Source organism: Polypterus senegalus, chromosome 7 (assembly GCF_016835505.1).
Source record: "Polypterus senegalus isolate Bchr_013 chromosome 7, ASM1683550v1, whole genome shotgun sequence".
Taxonomy (NCBI): Eukaryota; Metazoa; Chordata; class Cladistia; order Polypteriformes; family Polypteridae; genus Polypterus; species Polypterus senegalus.
The window spans coordinates 31,447,181-31,471,744 of NC_053160.1; the positions used below are offsets into that span (position 1 = coordinate 31,447,181).

Consider the following 24,564-nt stretch of genomic DNA (forward strand, 5'->3'; position numbering starts at 1 on the left):
AGTCTCTGCTACTAAAAATAAGAAAAAGGACCTAATAATGTTCCCACCACCATGCTTCACTGTTATTGCACAGGTGATGAGCTATACCTGGTTTTCTCCAGATGTGACAGTTACAATTGTGCCCAAATATTTGTAGGTTTGTTTTATCGGGCCTGAAAAATCTTGTTTCTCATAGTTTCAGAGTCCTTTTGGTGCCTTTTTGCAAGCTCAAAGTGATGTTTTTATGTGTCTTTTGGCAACTCTTCCGTAAATCCCAGATTAGTGGAATGAGGTAGTGGTGGCTGTCCTTTTGGAAGTTTTTCACATTACTGTACCATTTTTCTGGAACTCAGCCAGAACAACCATTGGGTTTTTGGTCACTTTTCTATCCACTTCACTTGTCCACTAATTTCTCAGTTTTGCTGTGCATCTTGTCTACAAAGAGTCATGGTTGTTACAAACTTATTCCATTTAAGAATTATTGAGGCCACTTTAAACAACGCAGAATTTTTTTTAACCTTCCTCAGATCTGTGCCTTGACACAAATGTGACTCTAAGCTCTATAGGCAGCTTTGCTCTGATACACAATTTCAACAGAGGTGTGTGCCATTCCTAGTCATGTTTAGTCAATTGATCACAGGCCGACTCCAAACAAGGTTTAGAAACATCTCAAGTGATAATAAATAAAATGGGGTACACCTGAGCCATATGCCAGAACTAAGGGCCTGAAAACTTTTGTCAATATAATATTTCAGGTTTTTATTTTTAATATATTTGCAGAAATTCCTAAAATCCAGTTTTTACTTTGTAATTCTTGGCTATTAAGTGTTGTTTACAATGCTAGGATAAAGCAACTGCAGTTAAAAAAGAGGTTGAAATCAAGTGATATCATCTTTACTGAAGAATTCATTATAAGAGGTTTAGCTTTAGCACATTCATATATCTAATGCTTATTGTTAGGACTGTATATTTATTTTGGTTTTAGGTAGAATCCCTTGGAGAGAAGATTGTTCTGTATGTTTTGAATCGCATTGTTTATCGAGCCCAAGAGAGGAGTCCCACAGAGGTGCCCTTTCTTTGCCACAGTGAAACTGATTTTGCCAAAATTCTATGGCAACATGGAGAAGCCATTGGATTTTATTCTGTCAAACCCACAGGTAAAACAGAAATATTACTGCAGCACCACTGAAGTACTTAGTAATACTTGAAATAAATTGGTCATCTTCATAGTTGTTTTTTGGGTCAAGTGAACAAGCCTAAGCATTATCAATGTAAGTCAATTGTACACAAAAGAATTTGGTAAGTAAATCTCAATGATACTACCTTAAAGGCCTATTTGTTCAGCAGCAACATATGCCCAAGTAAAGTTGTGCAGCTTAATACATTTGAAGTCAGACGTTAACATAATCCTTAGTGATTTCTTTAAAACTCACTTTATAAACCCTCCACAGATTGTATACTAACATACTACAAATTTGGCATATAGTTTAAGACATCTACTTTGTGCAGGGGCAAAAGGAATTTTTTCCAACAATATTCACAGAGAGTTTATTTCACTTTTTATTGACTATATCACAATTCCAATGGGTCACACGTTTACATACACTTTGTTAACTGGGCCTTTAAACAGCTTGGAAAATTCCAGAAAATTCTGATAGCCAATTTGCCTAGTTGGTGTCAACATTTGGATTTATGTTAAAGCTTACAATCGGACTCACTGCCTCTTTGCTTGACATAATGGGAAAATCAAAAGAAATCGGCCAAGACCTCAGAAAAAATATTACAAACCTGCACAAATCTGGTTCATCCTTGGGAACAATTTCCAGACACCCAAATGTTCCATGTTCATCTGTACAAACAATAATACACAAGTATAAATACCATGAGACCACACAGCTGTCATACTATTCAGGAAGGAGATGCATTCTGTCTCCTAGAGAAGAACGTACTTTGGCACAAAAAGTTCAAATCAATCCCAGAACAACAGCAAAGGACCTTGTGAAGATGCTGGAGGAAACAAGTAGATATTTATCTATATCCACAGTTAAACAAGTCTTATCAACAAAACCTGAAAGGCTGCTCAGCAAGGAAGAAGCCACTGCTGCAAAGCCATCATAGAAAAAGCCAGACTGCAGATGGCAGTGGCACATGGAGACAAAGATCTTACCTTCTGAACATTTACATATTTAGCTGATACCTTTATCCTAGGTGACTTATAACATTTATGATACAATTGGTTACATTTCTTTTGGTTTTCCAATTGGAGCACAGGCAGGTCAAGTTACTTGCTCAATGTCACACAGTGTCAGTAGCGGGATTTGAACCCACGACTTTAGGGTTTGAAGTCTAATGCCTTAACCACTACACCACACTGCCTGCATCTGAACAAATGTCCTCTGGTCTGATGAATCCAAGATCGAACTATTTGGCCATAATGGCCATCATTCTGTTTGGAGGAAAAAGGCTGAAGCTTACAAGCCAAAGAACACCATCCCAAACTGTCAAGCATTGGGGGTGGGAGCATCATGTGGTGGGGGTGCTTTGCTAAAGGAGGGACTGATGCACATCACAAAATAGATGACATCATAAAGGTATAGTATTATATATAAATTATATTATATATTGCAGCTACATCTCAAGAGTTCAGCAAAGAAGTTGAAGCTCCTTTGCAAATGTGTCCCCAAGCATACCACCAAATTTTTGGTAAAGTGGTTTAAGAACAACAGTTGAAAATTTGTGGACAGAACTAAAATAGTGTGTGCGAGCATGGAGGCCTACGAACCTGTCACAGTTACACCAGTTCTGCCTGAGGGAATGGGCCAAAATTCCAGTAATTTAATTGTAAGAAGCTTATGTAAGGCTACCCAAAATGTTTTGCGCCAGTTAAAAAATTTAAGGCAGTGTTACCAAATTTTAACCAAAGTATATGTAAACTTGTGACCCACTGGAATTGTGATATAGTCAATAAAATGTGAAATACTCGGTCTGTGAACATTGTTGGAAAAAAATTACTTTTTGCCATGCACCAAGTACATGTCTTAAAAGATATGCCAAATTTATAGTTTGTTAGTATAAAATCTCTAGAAGGTTTATAAAGTTTTACAGAATTTACCCTAAGTTTATGTAAACATCTGACAACTGTAAATCAAGTATTTATCAGTTTAATATATATATTTTATATGGGACTTGTTTTTATCCCTTTCCACTGCCAAAACTTGTGCTAATTTAGGGGAATGACATGAACTGTTGTTGGAGACATAAAGGAATAATGCAGAAGGAACTCCAAGTCCAGCTCAGGGCGGCGAAGGAACAGTACAGGAGAAAGCTGGAGCAGAAGTTACAGAATAACAGCATGAAGAAAGTGTGGGATGGGATGAAAATCATCACTGGCTGCAGCTCGAAGCGGGGTGCCACCATTGAGAGAGACGTGGAGAGAGCAAACCAGATGAACAACTTCAACAGGTTTGACCACCCTAACTCACTCTCACCTCAGAGTACTGCACCCTCCACCCATCCTTCTGCTGATACCAGCATAGGAGAGAACTTCTCTCAACCCACAATTACAGCAGCCCAAGTAAGCAGAGAGCTGAGGAGACTTTGTGCCAGCAAAGCAGCGGGTCCAGATGGAGTATCGCCACGACTGCTGAAGGCCTGTGCGTTGGAGCTGGGAGTCCTCTACAGCGCATCTGTAACCTGAGCCTGGAACAGGGGAGAGTCCAGAGGCTTTGGAAAACATCTTGCATCACCCCAGTCCCAAAGGTATCACGTCCTAGTGAGCTGAACGACTTCCGGCTTGTTGCTCTGACGTCACATGTGATGAAGACCATGGAGCGGCTGCTGTTTCATCTACAGTATATGCTACACCGATCCCTCTCCCACTTGGACAGAGGCAGTGGTGCTGTAAGAATTATGTTTCTGGACTTCTCTAGCGCCTTCAACACCATCCAACCTCTGCTCCTTAGGGACAAGCTGACAGAGATGGGAGTAGATTCATACCTGGTAGCATGGATAGTGGATTATCTTAAAGACAGACCTCAGTATGTGCATCGCGGGAACTGCAAGTCTGACATTGTGGTCAGCAACACAGGAGCGCCGCAGGGGACTGTACTTTCTCTGGTCCTGTTCAGCCTATATACATTGGACTTCCAATACAACTCCGAGTCCTGCCACGTGCAAAAGTTTGCAGACAACACTGCTATCGTGGGCTGCATCCGGAGTGGGCAGGAGGAGGAGTAGTATAGGAAACTAATCAAGGACATTGTTAAATGGTGCGACTGAAACCACCTACAACTGAACACCAGCAAAACCAAGGAGCTGATGGTGGATTTTAGGAGACCCAGGCCCCTCATGAACCCCGTGATCATCAGAGGTGACTGTGTGCAGAGGGTGCATACCTATAAATACCTGGGAGTGCAGCTGCATGATAAATTGGACTGGACTGCCAATACTGATGCTCTGTGTAAGAAAGGACAGAGCCGACTATACTTCCTTAGAAGGCTGGCATCCTTCAACATCTGCAATAAGATGCTGCAGATGTTCTATCAGACGGTTGTGGCAAGTGCCCTCATTTTCGCGGTGGTATGCTAGGGAGGCAGCATAAAGAAGAGGGACACCACATCTGGACAAACTGGTGAGGAAGGCAGGCTCTATTGTAAACACAGAGCTGGACAGTTTGATATCAGCGACAGGCACTGAGCAGGCTCCTGTAAATAATTGAAAACCCACTGCATCCACTGAACAGGATCATCTCCAGACAGAGGAGCAGCTTCAGCGACAGTCTGCTGTCACTGTCCTGCTCCACTGACAGACTGAGGAGATCGTTCCTCCCCCACACTATGCGACTCTTCATTTCCACCCGGGGGGATTAAACGTTAATATTATACAAAATTATTGTCTGTTATACCCGCCTCGCACTCTCCACTTTGCATTTTTTAACTTGCACTGCATCTATCTATCTATCCAAAATTGGATTTTTTTATGTTACCCCATATAGTTTGAATTGGTGGCCAAGAAAAATTATTAATTTTTAAATGGGTACTATTCTTTGTTGTAATAAATTGAGAGCTAGGGAATAGGTCTATTGGCAGACAACTTAGACTTGTAGAATTCTTGCTTTTGACTTTACAACTGTGATCTCTTAAATTTTGTTGCACGTTGCCCCAAGCTAAATGCAATTCAAAAGTTCAGTAATTTGCAATTTACAGAGATGTTGCTGACCTGAACATCCAATTTTTTTTGGGTTTATTGAAGTATTATGCAGGTCAGACACAAATTGTTTTTGGTTAGAAAGTTAATAATTGCTTCAACTCTAAAGTCACTGTTTATGATTGCTGTCTCTTTATTATAGGGACCCTATGCTATAAATATTTGACACAGTGCTACCAACTCCCTGTGATGAATTCCATATTTCTAAAGAAACAACACCGTGGCAAAGGATATGGCCTTCAAATTCTGGAAGATTTTGTTGACTCTTTCTCTGGGAATGCCTTGGGTCTGCGATTTCCACTTTCGCCAGCTATGTACAAAGGTAAAACTAAGTATTCCACCTTTTTCTGTTTTTTTTTTTATTTTCTTCTTCTGCCACTTGGGTTCTGGTTTTTGGTTATTATTTGACTTGTGTGTTCTGCAGATGCTGTTGAATGAAAAGTACTATGCTTGCTGTTAATGGCATTGCAGTGTTTTGGGCATTCTAATGTCTTTCTGCCTTAAGCTCTGAACTGAACATTGCACTGTTCATCTCTATTATGAAAAATGGGACTGAAAGAAAGTTACCACTAATGTGCCTTCACCACTATGGAACCATTATGAAAAAAAACATTATTCTGTCTTTGTTTGTTTTCACAAAATATTTCTTTGCTTCCAAAAAAAGTGTTTACTTTAACACTATACTGATGACTTTGAGCAGAGGTCAGAAATATTGTTATGCATGATCCTTATGCAATGTTCAGCTTTACTGCAAGAACCCACTAATGAAAGTTCCACAGAATGTTTCCTCTTATGAATTTAATTTGTGATATTTTATTTTTGTTTTAAAAATTAGCAGCTTTTTTGCATTTAAGGGTATTATTTTTCTTTGTCAGCTTAGGATGTTGCATAACAAAATGCATTGTTTCTAAACTCCTATAGATAGTCTACTGAACTCTTTTTTTTCCTCTCCTGTAATAATGGAAATAAAGGCAAATGGAATGCAGCATAAGTCCCTGGTAAATGTACATGTTCTAATTGCTAGTCTGAAAAGATAAACTATACTGCTTTCCTCTGATATTAAATATTAATAAAAGATGTGTCAGATCTGTCAGTTTAGCATGTGTAACTGTATATCATGATTCATCCACTGTACAAATGCAGTATCTTCTTTATACGTTTTTTTGTTTTTTATCGCATTGTTTGCAGTAATCATTTTAATCTGTTTTTTATGTTCATTACTCCTCATCAGGTTCTCAAACTTCTTTGTTTTTGCTCTTTGGAAAAATTATGTAAATCTTTCTTTCTTCATCAGTCCCAATTTTTAATTTTTTCTCTTTAATGGCCCTTCTATGATGTTTATAGTGTATGATTACTTTAAATTGACATGTATTTACAGTGCCAGACATGTATTTACAGTGCCATGAAAAAGTAGTTGCCCCCTCCTGATATCTTAATTGTTTCTAATCTCTAAACAAATTGAGCATAATACAAAAGTCAAACCAGAGTAAACACAACATCTCAATGGGGTTCAAGTCAGGACTTTGATTAGGCCACTCCAGAACCATAATTTTATTTTTTAGCCATTCAGAGGTGGACTTGCTCAGGTGCTACAGATTGTTGTCCTGCTGTATAACCCTATTTCATTTCAGCTTCAGATCATAAACTGATGACCAGACATTCTCCTTCAGTATTTTCTGTAGAGAACTGAATTCATGCTTCCCTAAATTGTGTCATTTCCCAAAAACCCTGAAGCAGCATCACCATCACACTACCACCACCATGTTGAACGGTTGGCATGATGTTGTTAACACTAGAATTACCAGAGCCTACGAGAAAACTTGTAAATCCGGCCTACCTTAAATCCGTTCGCACCTCTCCATCAGTGTCTTTTGTCCTGTAAATGTGCCGATTACGACAAGCAGCAAGCAGCCTGCTATTCCATCCCCCTATCGTCTCATAACGTTCACAAACTTCTCCCAGCTTTTGCCTTGTTTGATTATCTCAGAGTGAAGTGCTGGAGTTTTAGATTGGAAATAATAGATCGTTATTTGGGACACATGCATTTCATGTGTGTTCCGTTTCTACAGTAATCTGTGAAAACACATTTTTAAAACAGAAACTTTTTCATATTTTAGTAATAAATGTTACAAAATGTAGGCATAAACGATAGAATGTGCGAAGCCTGAAGTCCAAAGATCAAATAAACACTTTCACAAAAGGTTCAAGGACAATACAACATCTTTCGTGGTGTGGCGGTTTTTTTTTTCACTTTTATTCTCTCAGTTACTATCACGACACATACTACCGCCCTATGGATTTGACGGTGTTAGTTTTTATTTGAAATTGGGAATAACTGTAGATGTGAAGGGTGTTTTAAGGCAATGGAACTGGATATTCTCTGATCTGGAGGGATAAAAGCTGACACACAAACACTGGTGAATCTGCCTTATTCGTATCTCACTGTCACTTTATTTGTATTCAGTTTTACTGAGTGTTCCTGCTCATGCAGAATTAGTATGCACCTTATGGTTTATGATGTCCAAAAAAAAAAAAAAGACCGTCTTTCCTACATTTATGACATGTGTACCTGTTGCAATGCGCACACTTCTTTGTATGCTGTGGTTTCTATTAAACACCTAAAAGAAAAAAAAATATATGTGACATTTTGAAGAAATCATTTTATGACCTGAATAGTACCAATCAGAAAACATCATTACACTAATGCAATATTATTTGAAAATGAACAGCGTCAGATTGGGTGTGAATTTATGCTGGCACATCAAGAGAGGCGGGGGGAGGGTTGGGGGGTTGTTGTTAGAGCGTGATCGTCATTGAGAGGATAAAACTGAAAAAAGCTAACTTTTACAAGTACCATAAATTTATTCCCAATGTCCCATATATTTGTCTTTATTTTTTTTTCTCCGTGCTGCAAGAACCGTCCTTATTCTCTCAATGACGATCACACTCTTTAACACAACCCCGCCCACTGCCACCCCCATCCGGATCTGGCTCTTATGAACAGTGCCAACATAAATTCACACCTGCTCTGACGCTGTTCATTTTCAAATAATATTGCATTAGTGCAATGATGTTTTCTGATTGGTACTATTCAGGTCATAAAATGATTTCTTCAAAATGTCACATATATTGTCTGTTTCTTTCAGGTGTATAATAGAAACCACAGCATTACAACAGGTACACATGTCATAAATGTAGGAAACACTGTCCTTGCGTGTGTGTGAATTGTTAACATTTGAATTTGATGATTGCATATAGCGCTGAACTGACCTCATAAAAGGTCATAAAATGAATAATTCCAAATATCATATATACCTACGTGTCTGTTTTTTTTTTTTTTGACATCATAACCCCTAAGGTGCATACTAATTCTGCGTGAGCAGGAACACTCAATAAAACTAAATAAAAAAAAAAATAAAGTGACGGTTAGATACGAAGAAGGCAGATTCACCAGCGTTTGTGTGTCAGCTTTTATCCTCCAGATCAGAGAATGTCCAGTTCCATTGCCTCAAAACACCACTCACATCTACAGTTACTCCCAGTTTCAAATAAAAACTAACAGCGTCCGATCCCTAGGGCGGTAGTATGTATCGTGATCGTGAAGTGGAAAAAAAAAAACGGTAACTTTTACAAGTACAGTACTATAAATGTACACGGTCTGTTACAGACGCAAACCAAATGTATGTGTGTACTGTATAGTATTAACAATAAGAGCAGCTGACTACTGAAAACGGCAAATACAGGAGGCAGTGGGGATTGAACCCAGGACTCATGATTACAAGTCAGCATATCTTACCGCTACGCCACGAAAGCTGTTGTATCATCCTTGAACCTTTTGTGAAAGTGTTTATTTGATCTTTGGACTTCAGGCTTCACACATTCTATAGTTTATGCCTACATTTTGTAACATTTATTACTAAAATATGAAAAAGTTTCTGTTTTTAACAATGTGTTTTCACAGATTACTGTAGAAACGGAACACACATGAAATGCATGTGTTCCAAATAATGATCTATTACTTCCACTCTAAAACTCCAGCACTTCACTCCCAGATAATCAAACAAGGCATGAGGTGGGAGAAGTTTGTGAACGTTCTGCGACGTTGGGGAGATGGAATAGCAGGCTGCTTGCTGCTTGTCTTAATCGGCACATTTACAGGACAAAAGACACTGACGGAAAGGTGCAAATGGATTTAAGGTGAGCTGGATTTACGAGTTTTCTCGTAGGTGCTGGTAATTCTAGTGTTAATTGTGTAAATCTGTTTTAGCTTTACACCAGATGTAACGGGACCCATGTCTTCCAGTAAGTTCCACTTTTGACTCATAAGTCCACAGAACATTAACCCAAAGGTTTTGGGGGGTAATCAAAGTGTTTTCTGGCAAATGTTAAACAAGCCTTTATGTTGTTGTTGTTTACTTATGGTTTTTGCCTTTCAACTTTTTCATGAATGCCATTTTTGTCCAAGTGTCTTTATAATACTAGAATCATGAATACTGACATCAGCTGAGCAGAGAGGGACCTGCAGTTTTTTAAATGTTTGTCTGACTCCTGTGAATTTCTGGATGGGTTTTCTATACACGTTTGGAGTAATTTTGCTAGACTGGCTACTCTTGGTCAGGTTTACCTTTTGTTCTAAGTTTTCTCCATTTGGAGATGATGAGTGTCATAGTGGTATGCTGGAGTTTCAAGTATTGTTTTATAACCCCTTCCCAGAAATTAGATTAAGTTGCCTGAATAAAGGAATTGATGGAATTTTATGTTCATAATTAGAGATTGTTTGTGAACTTGTGCTTGTTTGGTACTGCATACACCCATGGTTCACTTATACTAATTCTCTACTTTTAAACATTAATGCCTATTCAACTTATTTCAGTTTACCCACATCATTTTCATTTTTCTCACACTATGTATTTTTAGTGTCTTATCCTTCAAATTTCAATTGTGATAGCTGTTGGCTTTTCCGGTCTTAGCAAAATTCTGTTGTTATACATCCTAATGTTTATAAGTAGCCCCAAGTCCCTTGTCTTCATTGTTGCTTGCAATTCATAAAATGAGTACATTATTTTGAAATTAAATTGTAGTGTTTTTATTCTATTGAGACACCTAAAGAATATTTTTCTTTTTTCTTTTGCTTTTATCAGTGGTTTATAAGTTTTATACAGTGTTTTAATGAATTCAGCTTGGAAGTACATACTTGTAAATACTGTTCATGCCGGCTTGAAAAATAAGGCAAAATACATTTTACTGAATGTTTGAATAATATGAAATTGGAATATTTTTTTTCTCTAAGAAAAAGGAAACTTAATTTTATTATTTGTTTTCCTTAGTATGCAAGCATTACTTAGACAAATATCCAGGAGACCAGGATCTTTTGTGGGAAGTTGAAGGAGTTGGAAGCCTTTTTCAGAGGGCCAGCATAGCCAAAAAAATAGAATCTGGTGTTTTGAAAGGTAACCACTTTTTGTTAGCTGAAAGTACAATATGGACTAAAGAAAAAGAACCTGTATTGTTGAAGCCAATACTATGCTGTGTTTTGGAAATTCATAAGATCTGGAAAAAAAATGATAAGGCAGAGCTCCATAACAGTTAGAAGTATGAATGTTTAATGCAGATGAGAGTCAATCAAAAGTTAATAAAATGGCTTTTAACACTTAATCAATTAATCATTACATTATTTTATATAACATTATTATAGCTTGCATCATTACAAGGCAGTTAACAGAGCAAATAAAATTACTATACAGTTTTAAACTGGCAAAGCCATTAATACAGTGAATTTGGAAAAATAGTTTAAGTAGAAACTCACTTGGATAAGCCTGAAAAAAAAAATCAAGAAAGGAGAATACATTACTTGGAAACAGAAATCATTGATTGTGTTTATATGCACACACAAATCCGGGATAAGGTGTGTGACCCAGTTAAGATAGAAAAGTGGTTTCTTAAAAACCTTTGTTTATATGCACAAGTACACTTGTAAAGCATCGTTAAACTGCACAAAAAGGAGTTAAATATCATAATCAGCCACTGTGAATTCGAAAACAAGCATGAAGCTTGTGATATATATATATTTTTTGTTTCATACATTTATTTAGTCCTTTATGTGCTGTAAAGTTAATAACATCCATTCCCTTTTTACATCCTTGACCTGGGTTTTTGTTACTGAAATACATACAGCACACTCTTTTCTGCTTGACTGAATGATTGACACCTACAAAGGATCAACACACTGGTATGTGTGATTCTTGTCTTACACCCAGTGCTACTGGAATAAAAACAACACAGGTATTTTTACTTCGATAATAAGTATTGTGTTGGGTTACTTATTAAAGTAACACAAGTTACTCTTAATGCAGTACTGCTCCTGAGATTGTGCTGCTGAGCTTAGCACTGCATGTACAACGTATCAATATAAATTTTATCAATTTCTGAAATGTTGAGGCAGATTACTTCAACCAGGAGCAGGAATAATATCTCCAGAGCATTTGCCTCAGGACGTTTATCTTCTGGACGCTTCTGTCCATGGCTGCTGGAAGCATGTACAAAGCTAAGCAGGCGAACAAAGTGTAGTGGTCATGTGCAGACTACAAAATCCTTAACTGTAACCAGTTGAGGTTGTACATGGCCAAATCACCGGGTTGCTCGCAAAGAAATCTACATGTATTAACCTGGTTTATAGACAAATGACAGAATTTCTTTAACTGAATTTCTTGTACTGCATTTTAGAAAAAAGGTTTTGGTTAATATCCAGATTATTATTAGGCTGTTGATAAATTGACAAAACTGACTACAATTTGGAAATTTACTTTGTAATTTTTAAAAACTACTAAATTGCTATATAAGTGAAAGTTTACTTTGTACCACACTTTTAGCCATTCCACTAAGTAAAATATTACAATGTTTTATTTTGTTCACCAGTTCTACTTCTTAATAACTAAAGGTCAGTAAATGGGTTCTGGACAGTATGTCTGTTTTCTATTTGCATGTCTCTGTTTCAGGCTTATCAGTGTTACTATAAAATATTTTAAGCCAAGTAGTATTTATTACACTGGTTTAGACCTGTAAATAAATTATCGCATTGGAGTGCTACAGGTGCATGAATTTTGTTCCTTGAAAGATATTTTATCTCAATGTAATATTAGTAATTCAAGCCATTAAAGCTATCTAAAAACTTCTTTTTCACTTTTAATAAAACTTGATAATTAATGATAATTGATTCTTTTTACTCACTTACTAAGAGTAATTTAATATTTGTTATAATTAAAATATTATTGTTAATTTGTTTCTTGTTTTTAAGGCAATTATACAGAAACCTTAGATAATCCATTGCCCCAGGCATCAACTAAAACAGAAACAGTAATAGTTTTGGAAGATGACATGGAAGTAGACGCTGAGCAGCAGTTCAGTAAAACAACAGTAAGTTTACTAATTCCATTTTGCTATAGAGATCATAGTTCTAACTCAGTTGCTATTTCCAAGCGGCTATATTACACATTCCAGGATAAGTTTCACATTTTTAAGATAAGTGCATTGTACAAATATAATTTTGTTCACTAATAAAAAAAAACAATTTACACATAATTTAACTCTGTACTGATGGGGAAAAAATAGTAGAAATTTAAATGTACAAGGAACCTGTAAGCTTTCATTTTGTGTTTCTTTCACCATTGTTATTTTCTTCTTAAATGGAGTATTTTTTCTTTAATTTAGCATTGCAACCAGAGTGCCTTCCATTGATACCCAAAGGCTGAAAGTTTTACTTGGGAAATTTGCTTGTGGCTAGGAACTGCTTATTTTATTCTTGGAGAAACCTTAATAAAGCTTCTTCAATGTTAGTTTATTACCAGCATTTTCCTTGTTGTTGGGACAAGCACCGAAAGTGCCCCAACCTTTTTGATATTAAAATTTTTTTTTTCTTTTTCATTTTTTAAAAATGTTCTTCAATTCATTGTAATGGTGATAAAATAGAGTAACACTGATTTTTCATATTCAGCAGGATAACTGTTCTATAAAGTTTTTGCCTGTTGTTTCTGCTTGGATGTTTTATTTTGCAAATGTTATTTGACTGTGCCTGTAGGTGTTGTAGTGTAGAAATTCAAGGGAAACACTGGCCCCAAATGTAAATGGTAAATCGTTGGTAAGCAACTCACAGGTTTTTAGATCAATATTAACAGCTGCATGTAGTGAGGAAAATCAATTGTTAATTATTTTCTTCTAGCATATGGTTCCTGACCAGAAGAAATAGGACAATGTTAGCACTGAAGCTATTTCACCACAACCTTCTGTTTACAGTGTTTTAAACAATTTTGTACCCACCTACACACAACATCCAAGTTTCAGGTTCTTTTAATTTGATAGCTAGCCTTTCAGGTGGTATTTTACCTAAAGCCTTCTGAAAAATTTTGGTAAATAATATTATGTACACCTAATCTTATTGTGCTTTTACTGATTCTACATAAATTTCCAGTATATGATGTGAAGTGTGATATCCCCTGTCTTGGGGAGAACCTATGAAGTGAATCTGTTTGGGGGTTTTAAGTCAGCTTGAGCCTAGAGGGTCTCCAAGTTTAGTCCGGAATCTTACGTTATGCTTTTAGGTTTACTATTAGTGAAATCAATAAATGCATTCCTAGTAATATTAGGTGGTATTGTGAAAGCCACATTTGATTTCTTTTGTGTTAGGTTAAATAAAAATTATTGGTTATTGTTGTTTTGTGACTCTGGAGTAGTAGTCCGAGCAAACCTTCCGGGTGTGATGTGCACACTATCCAAAAATTTTTTATCAATTTGCTGAGCTGGAATGCTACTTTGATATCTGCACAATAAAAAAAAAAACATTGACACAGAGATGGAAGTAGTGATAGTAAGGAACTGAATTGTTAAGATAATAGACATAGTTTTTTTTTTCCCAGCAGCATTATTTTTCTGAATCAGAATGTCATAAACCCATCAGCCACAACATTAAAACCACTGACAGGTAAAGTGAATAACATTGATTACTTTGCTGCAATGGCCCCTGTCAATGGGCAGCAAGTGAACAGTCGGTTTTGAAAGCAATGTGTTGGAAGGAGAAAGAAAATGGGCAAGCATAAGAATCTGAGTGACTTTACAAGAGCCAAATTGTGATGGCTAGACGACTGTGTCTGAGCATCTCCAAAACAGCAGGTCTTGTGGGGTGTTCCCGGTATGCAGTGGTTACTCCCTATCAAAAGTGGTTGGAGGAAGGACAACTGGTGAACTGGCAACCAAGTAATGGGCACACAAGGCTCATTGATGCATGTGGGGAGTGAAGGCTAGCCCATCTTGTCTGATCCCACAGAAGAGTTACTATAGAATCAATTACTCAAAAACATAATTCTGGCCATGAGAGGAAGGTATCAGAACACTCAGTGTATTGCAGCTTGCCATGTATGGGGTTGCATAGCCACAGACGGGTCAGAGTGCCCTATCAATTGCCAACAGCGTCTACAATGGGCACGTAAGCATCAGAACTGGACCACGGAACAATGGAAGAAGGTCTGAAGAAAGTCTGAAGAATCACGTTTTCTTTAAGATCACATGGATGGCTAGTTGTGTGCGTGTGTGTGTGTGTGTGTGTGTGTGTGTGTGTGTGTGTTGTTTACCTGGGGAAGTGATGGTTGCCGGAATCCTCTGTGGGGGGGATAAAGGCAACCTAACAGAGGCATTGTGATGCTCTGAGCAATGCTCTGCTGATGAGAAACCTTGGATCTTGGCATCAATGTGGATGTTACTTTTGAAACATATCACCTCCAGCATGAGGGAGACTTAACACAGTATTAGGCAAGTGGTTTTAATATTGTGACTGATCAATGTGTTTCACATTGCATATTAAAAAAAAAGCTTAAACTCTTTAAAATTTAATTTTAGTCAGGTAGACGTTGCGCCAAGATGCACCATTGGAGTAGTTTTTAAAGGTATACTTTATAATACTATACTTGTTAATTCCAAAATTTGGGTGCAGTATTAAAAAATCCTAATAGAATAAATAAGGAGTTATGAAGTAAACTGCAGAAGAAAAAAGGAGTTGTTTAATGAAAATCAAATCACTCCAGCTGTATCTGTGGGGCTTATGAGCACATGAGAGCAGCAGTTATAAAGGAAATTAGAAATGCCAAAAGGCAGTTAGAGAAGAATATTGCTGAAAGTACATAATTCAACCCCAGGATGTTCTTTCGCCATTTTTACAATAATACCTAGATCAAAGAGGAGGTCATGTGTTTAAGAACACGAAGTGGAATACAATAAACAGAAAAGGAAATAGCAGATACTTTCAATTCAAATACAACATAGTTGGAAACCACCATATAGTTAAAAAGAATGTAAATAATTTTTTAAATGAGCTGCACATGCAATGAGAGAAGTACTGAGAGAATTAAAATAGCTGAAGTAAAAAAAACTTTAAGGCCCAAAAACTTTTACATAAAAGTGCTCAAGGAGTTTATTGATAAAATATTAACAGTGGATATCAACTGTCTACATATTCTTTTTCAAATTCCAACTTACGGTATGTGATAAAATGGTGAAACTAACAGAATATATCAGATCTTTATTCATATCTAATAAAATTTTATTACCAATAGTATTTACTTGAAATAAAAGTGGCAGTAGTAGGAGTTGTCTACGGATGTATGCTCCTCATTACCAAAGGCCATTTGTCTGCCCCTCTTCCTATTCCAAAGATCCTTCCATCAATGGCCCTCATAATAGTCTTGATTAAATGAAACAGAATCTTGTCCAAGTATCCCAGTCAGGTGTAATACCAGTTGGGCAACACACAAGATTGAGACAGATCCAGGCATACTAGACTGTTGCAGTGGAAACTGGCTCATAACATTTATAGTGAGAGAAAGAAAGAGAGACTTTGTGAATTTGGTTGAAAAATACAAGCTACTGCCAAGAGGGGGTGCAGCTCTTCAGCTTTTTGGTTTCAGAGAGCAGGTTTCAGAGGGTGTAAGAGGTCAATTTGGAGAATGTGAGAGTAGAGTATCCCTGTGTGTACACCAGGGAGTTTCCAAAGAATGTATAGTTTAGTTAGATTTTGAAGGAATTAGCTTTTTGGGATTGGATTAAAGTTAGGGCTGGGTGATAAAACCATAAAGATAATTATTGCGAAATAACATTTCCTCGATAGAAATATAAGACATGGCTGATAGAAAGTCGGTAACACTCATTCCATCCATGTTATGACAGACAACACTGAAAGCCAATTATAATGAAAATAGCACTGTTCGAAACCAGTTGTGTGGGTGGAATACTTTTACAGCTAAGTGTTACAGAAGTCGGCACCCCAACGGACACAGCCCAAGGATCAAAGGACAACAACATTGTTGAAAAGAAGGGTCAAAGGAATTCGGTAGTGTGGAGATATTTTGGTTATTTAAAGACTGACAAGAAGCAGAGTAGCGTGCACTGAAATTTGTGTTAAAACCATGTCATCACAAAGACAGGTGCCATCCTTTACAGTACGCATAATGCAAGACTTTACAGTTTCAGACCCAAGCATGTGCTGCACTAATGGGGATTTCTTGTGCCTTTCTTTCTTTTTTGCCTTTGAGTGGAGGTCTTCTGCTCCCACAATACACTTTACCAAGCTTGCTCGCTCCCGCCTGCAAAAAACATATTGCTTCCATTAAGGAAAAAAGTCATGTATGGTTGACGATCCTATTTAACATGATCTTGCACAAGGAGGTGGCTGAAGGTTTCCCCTCTTTGGCCCAGTTGACCTTTTCACTTTTTTGCGATGATTCTCCTTCATTTGTATTTAATACTGATCTTCTGATGGGACTTAATTTAATAATTTCTCAGCACAAGTTTGGACGTCTTTTCCACAGGATAAAAAAAAAGCAGTGTAAGCAACATGTCTTATTAAAGCTTTGTAAGTAGGCAACCAATTACTATTCTATATTGAAATAAAATACAATCTATGTTAATAATTGCTGTTCATTACACTGTAGCAAGCCAAAGGGTTTGCTTTCTGGACTGCCTTCACTATATTTATAGGGTCTGGATGATAAAGAAATATCCCTTCTGGCTTAATTGTTGACGACTAAGTCTGGGAGGACCCCGCCCGATAAGGATTCCAGCTGCCTATAGCAGGCATTATGTTGCTATGATGACCTAAGCAGGAAATGGATGTTTCCATGGGAAACTTTTCTTTTTAAAGGGGATGGCTAACCAAGAAGAAAAAAAAGGGAGAGAAGCAGAAGGCAAGCAGCTCAGCTATCTACGCCTAAGAATACAGCGCGATCAGATTTCACCCAGGGATGTCTGGTATTTGTGGGTGGCCACCCAGAAGATAGAAACAGTGAGGCGAATCCCTAAGAAGAGGCAAGGGTTTTGGTATATGGATCTGTGATTCTCCGGGTGCTCCCGTTAGTGAGTCTGACTCATGTTTTTAAATTCTTCAGGATAGCAAGAAGGCAGCCATATTCGCCTGAGGTCTGTTTTTTTCCTACATCCTGCAATGAGAACTGTACAACTGGATTCATTGCCGTTTCACACTGAATCCTCCTCTTTTTGATTTCCTTTTCTTTTGTGTATGTTTCATACTGGGGATTAAGATTTGGGTTCTGGGGGATAGGGAAGCTGGGGAGGGTGTCCAGGGAAAAAGAGATCACTAATGAGCACCCAGTCACCTTTCATGTAAATGCATAAACATTGGATCCTGGATTACAATACACTTGCTTATTTAATCAATCTAACTACCATCTGGGTATTTTTTTTTTCAAGTATTGGTGGAAGTGGAAAGGGGGGAAGAGTGTTCAAGGACCGAATTTTCTTTAATGCTAATAAACCTTTTGAACATCGTCCACTTCCCTCTTGGGTGGTGAAGTGTAGCGATTGCACTTCTTATAAGGTGATTGTTACATCACATAAATGTGGAATGGAGAAAGAATGTAGGTGCTGTCTATGTACAAGTTGCACATGTAAGTCTAAGCTTTAAACATTCTTTTCTAGTCGGCATATTACTGGTAGCTTAACAAACACTCTTTCTCACAGTACTTTTTGCTTATCAATACAAGCACACTGTAACCAAGCAAAGCACTGTGAACATACTGGCATCTCCTTGTCTGCTCACAAGCTCTGAGAAAGAGTTACTAAAACTGACCAGTGAATTTCACTGCACTCTTTGCTTTAGTGCAATTGCATTCAGTTACAGTTATTACAAGTTATTACAAATCTCATCTTGCGATCCTTTTAAATGAAATATATAGAAGCAGAAGCTTTGGGCTGAGAAATTTTGCTACTTTGTAGAGCATGTATATAAGGGTGCTAAACAGTTTGTTGACAGGTCCTTTCAGTAATACCTGATTCTAAATCAGTTGTCACATCTTTGAATGGTTTCAGAGAAGAGGCCATAGTTGTATCTTTTTGTTGATGCTGCCAATTGTCAAATAGCTGCAACATTGAATTCAGCACTATACCTTGTCTACACAGACCTGTTTGAGTGACCTCATAAGCTTGCTTTGTTGTCCAGTATGTTTAAAATATCTGACTAACTTGTTTACACTAGCCAGAAGCTCTGCAACTTCTGATGGTTTCTCTATCACTGTTGGTGTAAAAGCACTTGAAAGAATCATGTTAAGAATTATAGGCACTACAGTTTAATCTGGTATAGCTGCGCAAGGCAATGATTGTGTTTGCACATTGGTTAGTAATAGTCAATTCCAAAAACTCTTTAAACAATAAAGCGTGAATATTTTCAGCCATTTTAATTGTGCTTTTCTTCAAACGGTGTTGCAAAAGCACCCTTGACATAAGATTGTAACTCTCTTTAACATAATGGATGGTAGCAGATATGAAAGAGGTTTTCTCAAAGTTTTAGATCCAGTTTTGGTTGTTATGTCAACCAGGTACTACTCAAGTTGAATATAGCCCTCACCAGATACTGTGTTGTTAAAGCCCTATAATCCTTGCAAATAAAATCTGCACATTTAACCTCTGCTTCGCCTTTAGTGTTAGTTATTACTTTTAACAGGTTTGGCAAAAATGTCAGTTTAGTTTGACCCTTTGCTACTGCACGCACGTGGCATTTTAAACCTGAGGTTCCTGACTTGTGTCCACTGTATGTTAGCAAATTTATCGCAGCAAGTAAATGGCACTTGTCTGCCATTGACATCAATAACAATTGAAAATATCTGTCAAATGTCAGACTTCCCTTTACTGAGTTTTGTAGTCTTGTACTGTCCAATTTTAATGCTGTCCACTATGGATGTAAGGCTGTCTCCAGGCTCTGTAATCTTCAGAAGGCTGTGTGTGAGACAGTATATGCATGTGTACTAACTGCTTAAGCAAATTAATTATATGAATTCCTGAATTATATATATATATATATATATATATATATATATATATATATATATATATATATATATATATATATATATATATACTATATATATATATATATATATATATATATATATATATATATACTATATATATATATATATATATACTATATATATATATATATATACAATATATATACAGTATATTAGAATGAATATAAGTTCTGTTTTAAATTTAATTTTAATTTCACAGACTCTAGCTCTCGTCTGTACATGGGTGTTGACCACCCACTGCCACCCGCAATACTGAAAATCAGTACCATGTTGCAAGTGACTGCATTGGGTCCCATGAGTGCAGACATCTATCTGCCTTGGGGCATAAACTGACCACAGTTGAGTGAATATGTCAATTTTGTTTGTGTTGTGTTTCGTTTACATTTAAAAGCTGCTTGAATTTGTACTGAGAATATATATAGAATGTTTTTTTTTTATCTATTTATTTATGGGTTTGTTTTCCAACCATTTAAAACAGTTTGAATCTATACAAAAGAAAGAATACAGTATACATTTAGTTTATTTGAAATTTTACTTTGTATTAAGACCTACTTTATTTGAAACTGACAAATTAATTTACTTTGTGTTCTCCTGTAAAATTTGAAAGATATTTTAAAACTTTAAGATTTTAGTTTTAGACTTAAGAATTTAAAAATTTAGAATTAAAAATTTATATTATTTATTTTGAGTTGACCAAAAAATTTAGTGTGTTTTGTAAAAAAAAGCATTGAGACTTTTTATTTTGTATTACCCTTTTCATTTATCTGGAATGTAGTTGTGCATTTTGTTTATGTTCTCCTGTAAAACTTGAAACTTTTAACTAATCACCAGTAATATTTTAGTTTATTATATATACCTATTTTGTCTATTTGAAATACAGTTGTATGATGTTCTATGGTACATTTGTCATGTTCAACCTCTGTCAGAAAATAAATAATATTTAAACCAGAATTAACCTTGTACCTTCACATCTCACTTAGGAGTAAAAAGGGACCATTAAACTTGACAGAAATAGATATTGTGGACTTGAACCCGGACACAGACAGGCGGACATCGTAAGTTCACCCAACACACGTTTATTTTCAATTATTTACAGTGCACTCCCCAGTGCCTCTTGCACCGTTCCCCCAATGTCCAGGCCACACAGTCAAAATGCCTCTCTCTCCTGGCCGCCTCCAGTCCTCTCTCCAGCTCCGTCTCTCTTCCACCCCTTAAATAGGAACCCGGATGGGCTCCAGCTGCTTCCCGGCATTCCTCCGTAGCCACACCCCAGTGTGGCAGAAGTGCCGGCTGCGCACCCGGAAGCCGTCCGGGTGTCCCCTGTCGTCTTCCCCCCAGCACTTCCTGGTGTGGCGGAAGTGCTGGGCTCCAGGGATATCCATGCACCGGGGCGCCGCCTGGTGGTGGCCACTGGTCCCTACATGGTTGGGCTTCCAAGCCCTTTACCCGAGGCCCCCAACATAACCAGGGCGGACGCCCCCTCTGTGTCTGGAGGAGGCACAAGCCACAATATCTAGATAGATAGATACTTTATTAATCCCAAGGGGAAATTCATAGTGATTAGATTTATATCATGATATATATAGATATTGACTAATATGAAAAAAGTTATCTTAAGATTTTTTTCCACATAGCCCAGCCCTAATTAAAGTCACTTCCAGTTACAAAGCCAGTGCCTTGTCTGTGGCAGATTATTTTGTCTATTAGAATTATCATTTGTTGAATTATAACTTTTTTTCTTGGGTGTGTATTTTTTGCCTTCTAACCTGAAAGAGTCTCTGTAAAGAGGACTTTGTAAAGATGTCAGTACAACCCTATATACACCTTTGTTTTCAGAAGAATTACAAGCTAGTACTGGTATGAAGAGTTCAGTCACTTAGTTTGGAATGTAAGTAGGGGTTTGGTACAGCTGGATGTCTTCATCCTTGTTAAATCTGTTGTTTTAACAGGCCTGGTGTACGACTAAAGTCTATCAGAATGGGCAATGCTAACTTTTCCTACACCAGCAGTAAGGGAAGCTGTTAAGTTCTGTGCAGTGTTAGTAGGAGGATCTCAATATTTCACTGAGAGGTACTAGCAAGCCTAAGTGCAGTAGTTAAACCAATGGCTGAAGACTAAGGTGCAACCATGAAGAATAACTTGGAAACAGCTTTTTGGGAAACCATTGATATCTCAGAATGGGTAGGAGAAATGTAGAAGAGTGATGGAAGGTAAATTTTGACAACTCCTAAAATCGGAGTGTGTGCCTTTCTTGGAGGAGGTATTTTGAGAAAACTGGTCAGGGCTCTTCATCCCAATGGCTGAGATCACTGCAGTAATTGACAAACTATATAATGGCAATACTGCAGTGTTGGATGTGATATGAGTAAAATCCTAAATGCACTGGACACTGAGGAGGTGTTCTAGCTCACATGCCTCCTCAGTGTTGCATGGAAGGTGGAGACAGTGCCTCCTGATTGTGAAACTACATTGGTAATCGTCATTTTTTTTATAAGAACTTTCAAAAATGGTGTGTTCACTCACCAAGGCATCACACTCTTCAGCTTTCTTAGGTAATGATATACTGGGTTACTAGAACAAAGACTCTGTCACATATTAGGAACAATACAGATTCCATCCACTTCAACAGTGGACCAACCCTTTCTTCTTACACTGATATTTGAGGGATCATGAGAATCTGCTAATCCTGTTTTTATGCTCTAGGTTAGTTTGCACAAAGCTTATAACAGTGTACCCCACAGTATTTTGTCAAAGGTGTCTGAAGTATATGAGTTTCTGTGGCCACTACCGCATACCATTTGTTCTTTGTGTTTATAAAATGACATCATTGTTTGCAAATGTGGCATTAAACTGAGTTTGTTTATTTTAAGCATTGTACTTTGTTAAGAGTGGTTTGTTTCTTTTGTGTTCATGATTTTCATGGACAGGATACCAAACCGCTGCCAAGAATTGGAGAATATCCAGTTTGGTAACCCAAGGATGACATCTTTGTTATTTGCAAATGAAGTTATCCTCTTGGCTTTATCAGATTAATTTCTAATGTGCGCTGGAATAGTCTGCAACTGAGTGTGATGCAGTTGAAATGTGAATCAGTACCTTCAAATCTAATTTCATGGTAATTGTTTGGAAATGATTGCCCTTTGCTCCTCAGATAAACTGTGAGCAGCCACCAGAAAAGAAAGAGTTCAAGCAATTAAGGGTTTTGTTTACAAGTAAGGTAATAGGTGATTGTAAGATAAACCAATGAATCAAAGAAGTGGTAGTTTTGCTTGGCCATGGTGAACAAAGTCCTTGAACAAAGCTTTCAGTTTACTGGCCAGTCTACATCCCCATTCTCACTTGTGGACATTAGATCTGGATAGTGACTGAAAAAATACAAGGTGCTGAAATTAGGTTTCTACAAAGGGGGGCTTGCCTCACACAACAGCATGAAGCAAGCAATGTGTGAGGATCCTAGTATACAGCTGCTTCTGAACTTAGAGGACCCTTTTGTCTAAGTTCATGCATACTAGAATGCTTCATTGATATCTCCTGTTGGAGTTGTACAAGGCATAGCTTAATGGCGGAAGAGCCAGATCAGACCCAGGACACCTTGGATAGATTGTTTTTCTACTGACCTTGGAGTGCCTGGAAATTCCCCAGGAGTTATTGGAGAATGTTGCTGAGGATAGAATGGTCAGGTAAGCAAGCTCAGACATCCTTAATTAATCACATTTAAATGCTGATTGTTATTTAGAGAAACCTTTTGCAATTACAGTATGTTAGCTCAGGTGAAATTGGTTATTCTGTTGAATAAAGCAAGCAAATTGTCTTTATTTGGGATTCAACATACTGGCAAGCTTAAAGTTTAATTTGAGGTTCAAAAATGAACAAAACAAAACATTTTTAAATTAATGTAATCGTACCTTGATGAAAATATCAAAATATATCAAAAATATAAAAATGTGTATGTAAATCCAAATTTTTGAATGTTGGTGTAATTGTGCTTCTCCTTTATAATGGTTATTGTACAGTGCATCCAGAAAGTATTCATAGCACATCACTTTTTCCACATTTTGTTATGTTACAGCCTTATTCCAAAATGGCTTAAATTCATTTTTTTCCTCAGAATTCTACACACAACACCCCATAATGACAACGTGAAAAAAGTTTACTTAAGGTTTTTGCAAATTTATTAAAAATAAAAAAACTGAGAAATCACATGTACACAAGTATTCACAGCCTTTGCTCAATACTTTGTTGATGCACCTTTGGCAGCAATTACAGCCTCAAGTCTTTTTGAATATGATGCCACAAGCTTGGCACACCTATCCTTGGCCAGTTTCGCCCATTCCTCTTTTCAGCACCTCTCAAGCTCTATCAGGTTGGATGGGAAGCGTCGGTGCACAGCCATTTTAAGATCTCTCCAGAGATGTTCAATCGGATTCAAGTCTGGGCTCTGACTGGGCCACTCAAGGACATTCACAGAGTTGTTCTGAAGCCACTCCTTTGATATATTGGCTGTGTGCTTAGGGTCCTTGCTTGTCCTGCTGAAAGATGAACCGTCGCCCCAGTCTGAGGTCAAGAGCGCTCTGGAGCAGATTTTCATCCATTATGTCTCTGTACCTTGCTGCAGTCATCTTTCCCTTTATCCTGACTAGTCTCCCAGTTCCTGCCGCTAAAAAACATCCCCACAGCATGATGTTGCCACCACCATGCTTCACTGTAGGGATGGTATTGGCCTGGTGATGAGTGGTGCCTGGTTTCCTCCAAACGTGACGCCTGGCATTCACACCAAAGAGTTCAATCTTTGTCTCATTAAACCAGAGAATTTTGTTTCTCATGGTCTGAGAGTCCTTCAGGTGCCTTTTGGCAAACTCCACGCGGGCTGCCATGTGCCTTTTACTAAGGAGTGGCTTCGGTCTGGCCACTCTACCATACAGGCCTGATTGGTGGATTGCTGCAGAGATGGTTGTCCTTCTAGAATGTTCTCCTCTCTCCACAGAGGACCTCTGGAGCTCTAGAGTGACCATCGGGT

At 37.5% G+C, this 24,564-nt stretch overlaps 1 protein-coding gene across 3 annotated transcripts in view; it reads left to right on the forward strand.

Annotated features, from left to right (window-relative positions):
* The window catches only part of fam169ab (family with sequence similarity 169 member Ab), a 124,891-nt gene that overhangs the window by 86,820 nt on the left and 13,507 nt on the right, over positions 1 to 24,564 (forward strand). For all 3 annotated transcript variants that reach the window (XM_039758431.1, XM_039758432.1, XM_039758433.1), the window contains exons 5-8: positions 965 to 1,136; positions 5,327 to 5,506; positions 10,512 to 10,634; positions 12,479 to 12,597. In XM_039758431.1, the coding sequence (XP_039614365.1) occupies positions 965 to 1,136; positions 5,327 to 5,506; positions 10,512 to 10,634; positions 12,479 to 12,597 (594 nt within the window). The remainder of the gene's footprint in view (positions 1 to 964; positions 1,137 to 5,326; positions 5,507 to 10,511; positions 10,635 to 12,478; positions 12,598 to 24,564) is intronic.